We start from the raw sequence: 7,407 nt of genomic DNA, 5'->3' as shown, positions 1-7,407 counted from the left end.
TCATTATTTACTTCAAATTAAAAAAAAAATTTAACTCTAATTAACCATTCATTGAACTGTCAAAAAACATTTATTCTATATATATTTTACATTTTTTTTTTGCTTGGTGTCGTCCACTCCACCCCGCAAATGTTGTCTCCCGCTGCGGTCCGCACCCCCCGCCCCCGCCTCGCGAAGCCTCTGTGTCCACCAACACATTCAACATCTCTAACACCTTCACGAAATCTTCAAAAAGTCAGACACCCATGAATAGTCAAGATAATATTTACCAGCCGCATTAGCACCAGTCTCCAGAATTTTGCTGCATTCCTGATAGCAATTTCATGCATTTCATCAAATCGCTGCCCAGCTTTCTATTGCTGGCATACCAAAACAGATGCGATCTGAATGAAGCTGCTCTCGTGCGTCTTGATCTTCATACTATATTGTCGTGATGTTCCAGGAGTTCCATCAATCCGCTGCTGATGAAGATGTAGCCGTATGATCTCTTTAGATGTTGCGAGAAGCACAACCACTTTGTATTGACTTTCAGGTTTCCATAAAGAAGTAGTTTCTGTTTTTGTTGCTGTAAACAATGCGCCTAGAACCATCTTGAAATGGGCCACTAGGTTGATGGACCATGAGATAACATCATTTCATCGCTATGGAAGCTGATGTGATAGTAGCATGACAATGTGCAGCAGAAAAACATCAGTCCAATCTAAATAAATCATAGAGTAATGTAAAAGAGTGGGACGGAGTAATCTAGCGGAAGAGAGCTGGACTGTTAACCCGTAAGTCTCGGGTTCAAGTCAGTAAACCGTCCCTGAGTCCACCCAACTCTGATGGGTACCTAACTCACGTTAGGGAAAGTAAAGGCGGCTGGGCATAGTGCTGACCACACTATCTCTTCATATGCCGAGGTCAGAGAAACATGTGAACTCTACTTCACTTGCCCTATAGACCGTCAAGTTTGAAAAAGGGAACTTAACTTTTTTTAATGTAGCGGAGGAATCAGACTGGAATCACCCATCTTTATTGGATTGAAATCGATGAAACAGAGTACGATTTGTTGTACTTATTTCTTCTCCACATACTCCACATATTTCTTTAAAAGCTTGGGGGCCCAGGAACCTCGGTGGACCTTGTCCACCTTGGTTGCATGGTTGTTACGACACTGGTTCGACCCTATCTCTCCACCTTCCCCCTTTACCAATCATATATATATATATATATATATATATATATATATATATTCGGAAGATGGGTTGATATGAAACAACCAAGTAATCATCCAACCCTTTCATATTTTTCGATTAGATTTTTTTCCTAAGTGTTAAAAGATTTCTCTATACATCAATCCAGTGAAAATCCATCTGATTTACCTTGCGCGAAAAGGCGACCCTTAGACTTGGAAAACGAAGGGGTGCTCTTTATAATGATCGCCAACTCTCAATGATGCTTATTGTGTTGATCCACAATGAACAATTGTTGTAGAAAACAGTAAAAACACGCAGCAATCGACTTTGTTAACTTGGACTGTGTATAATTAAGTAAAGCAGCTGAAAATGTGCCTTTTTAAATCATTCTGTCCACCCTATGTGGTGTACATTCTATGGTTGACACCCGGGGTGGCCGCCCCCTCCCTTCAGCAACGCCTGTGACTCGGCTAGACAAGAACTGTTCTCCCCGAACAGATTCATCTAATTAGTGTACATTTGTTCTAATCAGGAACAGGAGGAAAAATTTACATTGAATACGCTATCTTTAGTAAAGGCGTCTTGCGTAATATCTGTACCTGAAGTATTAAATTATTTTATAGTCATTTTTGTGTATATTTTCATTAGTTATGTACCTTTATATATATTGGCATATATATATATATATATATATATATATATATATATATATATATATATATATATATATATATGTGTGTGTGTGTGTGTGTGTGTGTGTGTGTGTATGTGTGAGGGTGCATGTGCAAGTGTGTATATCTGTGTTATATATATATATATATATATATATATATATATATATATATATATATATGTACTAAATACGAATGCCTGCGTTTTTATGTTTGTGAGTAAACTGCAAAAAAATAAGATATCGACAAAAATTTCTAATACCTTGCAGTTTACTATTATTTAAACTGACTTGTCATTTTTTTTTTAAACTGAACTGAGACATGTTAACGTCAGACTGGCTGAACTATCCAACTAGCCTATCATGTTTTCATCAACTTTGTTTTACTTGTCTAGCCGTTTTAGTGACGGTTTATTTAGTCGCGTTGAAGTCATCCATCTGTGTTGTCTGTTTTTGATTCGTGTTAGGCTTGCACCGCTTCAATATCTGCCCATAGTTTGCTATAGTGGTTTTCTCTACTTCCAAGACATCAAATCATGGAGATTCTCTGTTGTGACGGCCAGCGGGTCCCACACTACGTTGTTGAGATGCCTCGGGACGGATCCTGTTTATTTCATTCAATTTGTTACCTTGTGCATGGGAATATTCAAGGAAGCGGAGACGTCAGAAGGAAAATAGTACGTCATGTAGTGACTCATTGGGAGAGATTCAGTGCTATTTCATTCAAACCCAACGGGGACTGTTTCCAGTCTAAGCAATCTTACGAAAAGGAAATGTCGAAAAGATCAGCCTTCGGGTCGACCTGCGAACTGGCTGCTGCGGCCGAGTTGTATCCGTTTGAGTTTCAAGTCTACTTTAACGGATCTTTGCTGCAGAGCTTTGGGTGCGCTACACACCCGAGTGTAAAGCTGAGGTTTACGGGAGAATTGGACTGTGGTCATTTTGATGTTTATCAGATTCGGTGAATTTGAGAATGCAGCTGACGAGCAACTTCAGCGTTGGACTGTGTTTGATTTGATGAATCTCTAATTGCAAGTTAAGAATACCTTCAGCGTTGGACTGTGGTCTTTTTTATGTTTGTGTGATTGGGTGAATCTCTAAGTGCATCTAACGTATAACTTCAACGTTGGACTGTTGTCTTTTTATGTTTGTCTAATTTGGTGAATGCAACTTATGAACAACTTAAGAGTGGAACTTGTGGGCATTTCAATGTTTATCTAAATCCCGAGATACGAAGAACAGCAAGATACGAAGAACAAGATACGAAGAACAGCAAAATACGAAGAACAGCAAAATACGTTGAACAGCAAGATACGAAGAACAACAAGATACGAAGAACAACAAGTTACGAACAACAACATATGAAGAAGAGCAAAATACAAAGAACAGCAAGAAACGAAGAACAGAAAAACACGAACAGCAGATACGAAGAACAAGATACGAAGAACAGGGAGATACGAAGAACAAGATACGAAGAACAACAAAATACGAAGAACAGCAAGATACGAAGAACAGCAAACACAAGAGCAACAACATACGAAGAACTGCAAGCTACACAGTATCTTTTAAAAAAACATTTTCGGCCATAGCTAGACTAAATTCATTTCAACCATGGATGATATGCAATTGATTTTTTTAAAGGTTTAGCATAAAAATGTATTAGCAATGTTAAAGATTAAGATAATTTCCTTCAAAAGTAATCTTTTTTTTTTTTTTTTTTGTAAATTTAAAATGAAACATTTCTGTAGAATGATTGTAAGAAAAGCAAGCTGTCCATTATACCACTCTTTAGGAGTTCGTCATAAAATTATGTCAACCCCTGAAGGGTGTCATGTCTTGCTACTTATAGGGTTGGGACAAGGAGTGCAAAAAGTGCTACGAATGGTGTCTCATTTTACTTTTAAATAAAAATCTGAAAAAAATTTTTTATTGGAATTATGGTACGGCTCTTTAGATTTGTGTATGCGTGTGAAAGGGGGTTGGGGGGTGGTATTTGATTTGTGTGGAGGGGGTCTGGAATTATGTGACGCCATATGTGGGCTTGTGTAAAAACTCGGCTAAAATCGCTCAAGTATACACTTATTCTTATTACATCTTACAATACCTGCGTGTGGTGTCCTCGCCGATTTCTTTTTGTTTTCTGATAAAGATTTTATAATTGATTTTATTTTTTGACGGGTTTTGGCGAGTGTTTTGAACCGTGAAAGTGTTAAATGTGGTACACTTTACAGTCGAGGAATTTTAGCGAGATCTGTAAAGATGAGTTAAAACTGAAGGTTCTAGAGTGGTGGATATACGATAGAGCGACAAGGCTTATGGATTTTGAAGCTTGCTTTGTGGTAGGTAGAGGTGGGTCGTTTATAGTGGATCTATAAAAGTGATTCTTATTCAGTAGAAAACTATCGAGGGTGTATAACAAAGGAGACACCCTACTAATTAAGCAGAGTTTGCGTGTTTCGGTGACCTCGGCATAAGGGTTATCTCTATCACTATCCGCCTTTACTTTCCTATAGTCAGGTACCCATTAGAGCTGGGTGGATATAAAATGTAAGATAGCAAGTATATATATATATATATATATATATATATATATATATATATATATATATATATATATACATATATATATATATATATATATATATATATATATATATATATAGAGAGAGAGAGAGAGAGAGAGAGAGAGAGAGAGAGAGAAAGAGATTGGTATTGGATAAAATGTAAGATATCAAGTACTATATATATATATATATATATATATATATATATATATATATATATATATATATATATATATATATATGTGTGTGTGTGTGTGTGTGTGTGTGTAGTATTGGATATACAATGTAAGATATCAAGTACTGGTGTATTCTACAATCTAAGTAGGGAAGTGAATATTTAGCAGTAGGAGTGTAGTTTCGAAAGTAAATCGTATACTAGTGAATCTATGGCAGATCTAGGTGAAACCATAACTGTAAAAATAAACATGTATTTGCATACGCATTCGCATACGCATAACCATACGCATACACACGCACGCATTAATTTTTCAATTCATGATTTTTTAAACTTAATTTAAATTGTATTTATACTACCCCTTATCCGCTTTTGTGTTTTATAATATATAAATTCAATTAGAATTGTTATACCTAATTTGGGCGTACTGGGGTAAGAGATTGAACTTTATATTGCGGTGATGGGTGTGGACACCCGGACAGGGGAGGCTCAAAAGCTGAGGACCGCGAGAATAAAAACAAACAAAAAAAAGTAAAAAATAATGTTTTTACTTAATATATGGATGACCCTTCTACGACTGGCCATCAATGTGTCGTGGCTGGACTTCGATGGGTCGTGGTTGGCCATCGATGAGTCATGACCGGCCATTCATGTGTCGTGACTGGCCACCGAAAAGTCGTGATCGGCCAACCATGTGTCTTGACAGGCCTCGGAAGGGTCATGACCGGCCATTGATAGGTCATGACCGGCCATCGATGTGTCGTGACCGGCCAACTATGTGTCTTGACAGGCCATGGAAGGGTCGTGACCGGCCATCTATAGGTCATGACCGGCCATTGATGAGTCATGACCGGCCATCGATGTGTCGTGACCGGCCATTGATGGGTCATGACCGGCCATCGAAGTGTCGTGACCGGCTAACTATGTGTCTTGACAGGCCATGGAAGGGTAGTGACCGGCCATCGATAGGTCATGACCGGCCATTGATGGGTCATGACCGGCCATCGAAGTATCGTGACCGGCCAACTATGTGTCTTGACAGTGTCCATGGAAGGGTCGTGACCGGCCATCGATAGGTCATGACCGGCCATTGAAGGGTCATGACCGGCCATTGATGAGTCATGACCGGCCATCGAAGTGTCGTGACCGGTTAACTATGTGTCATGACCGGCCATGGATGCCTCGTGACTAAACCCTTTGTATCAGTCGGCCTGGAAGTCCCGAGCAGTCATCACCAAGTCACCATCACCAAGTCACCATCACCAAGTCATCAGAAAATTTGTCTGCACAAAGAGAATCCAACACGAAAAACAAACAAACCCAATTCGGAATTGTTTTCTTTTTTTTTTTCCCTCTAAACTCGTCCATAAGCGCCGATGACTGGGTGCGCTAATTTAACAAATTAGTTTTAAATAGTCCCATTGACAGACGAACTTAATCATTACATAAACATCAGCTGCATGAAAAAGTTCACGATCTGAAAAGATTTTGTGCACGATGATTATGACAAGATGATTGATTGCATGTATTTCTAGTAAGTAAAAATACAAGCATGATAGTACAGTTAACAGACAATATGTTGGCTACGTGCAAATGTATGACTCATGACACGAATCAGGTTTCTAATGGAACAAAGTCATATACTTAATGAACTACCTATACCTATATATATATATATAAATATATATATATATATATATATATATATATATATATATATATATATATATATATATATATATACACACACACACATATATATATATATATATATATATATATATATATATATATATATATATATATATATATATATTGATGCCGATGTAGATGTAGATGTAGATGTAGATGTAGATGTAGATGTAGATGTAGATGTAGATGAAGATGTAGATGTAGATGTAGATGTAGATGTAGATGTAGATGTAGATGTAGATGTAGATGTAGATGTAGATGTAGATGTAGATGTAGATGTAGATGTAGATGTAGATGTAGATGTAGATGTAGATGTAGATGTAGATGTAGATGTAGATGTAGATGTAGATGTAGATGTAGATGTAGATGTAGATGTAGATGTAGATGTAGATGTAGATGTAGATGTAGATGTAGATGTAGATGTAGATGTAGATGTAGATGTAGATGTAGATGTAGATGTAGATGTAGATGTAGATGTAGATGTAGATGTAGATGTAGATGTAGATGTAGATGTAGATGTAGATGTAGATGTAGATGTAGATGTAGATGTAGATGTAGATGTAGATGTAGATGTAGATGTAGATGTAGATGTAGATGTAGATGTAGATGTAGATGTAGATGTAGATGTAGATGTAGATGTAGATGTAGATGTAGATGTAGATGTAGATGTAGATGTAGATGTAGATGTAGATGTAGATGTAGATGTAGATGTAGATGTAGATGTAGATGTAGATGTAGATGTAGAGGTAGAGGTAGAGGTAGAGGTAGAGGTACAGGTACAGGTACAGGTACAGGTACAGGTACAGGTACAGGTACAGGTACAGGTACAGGTACAGGTACAGGTACAGGTACAGGTACAGGTACAGGTACAGGTACAGGTACAGGTACAGGTACAGGTACAGGTACAGGTACAGGTACAGGTACAGGTACAGGTACAGGTACAGGTACAGGTACAGGTACAGGTACAGGTACAGTAAGAGGCAGCGGTAGAGATAGAGATAGAGATAGAGATAGAGATAGAGGTAGAGGTAGAGGTAGAGGTAGAGGTAGAGGTAGAGGTAGAGGTAGAGGTAGAGGTAGAGGTAGAGGAAGAGGTAGAGGTAGAGGTAGAGGTAGAGGTAGAGGTAG

At 37.9% G+C, this 7,407-nt stretch overlaps 1 protein-coding gene across 1 annotated transcript; it reads left to right on the top strand.

The window, feature by feature from the left end:
• The first annotated feature begins 5,195 nt into the window (after positions 1 to 5,195).
• On the top strand, positions 5,196 to 5,663 carry LOC131947410 (salivary glue protein Sgs-4-like). Its single transcript, XM_059308627.1, has one exon. The coding sequence runs from the start codon at positions 5,196 to 5,198 to the stop codon at positions 5,661 to 5,663; it is 468 nt and encodes a 155-aa protein (XP_059164610.1).
• The last annotated feature ends 1,744 nt before the right edge of the window (positions 5,664 to 7,407 follow it).

The sequence above is a fragment of the Physella acuta genome, unplaced genomic scaffold, assembly GCF_028476545.2.
Source record: "Physella acuta isolate Inbredline_101_S28 unplaced genomic scaffold, ASM2847654v3 ptg000057l, whole genome shotgun sequence".
Taxonomy (NCBI): Eukaryota; Metazoa; Mollusca; class Gastropoda; family Physidae; genus Physella; species Physella acuta.
This window is presented reverse-complemented; position numbering and strand designations above follow the sequence as displayed.

Excerpts from the sequence above, each read along its gene's own strand:
- LOC131947410 (XM_059308627.1), top strand. The coding sequence starts at position 5,196 with ATGGGTCGTGGTTGGCCATCGATGAGTCATGACCGGCCATTCATGTGT.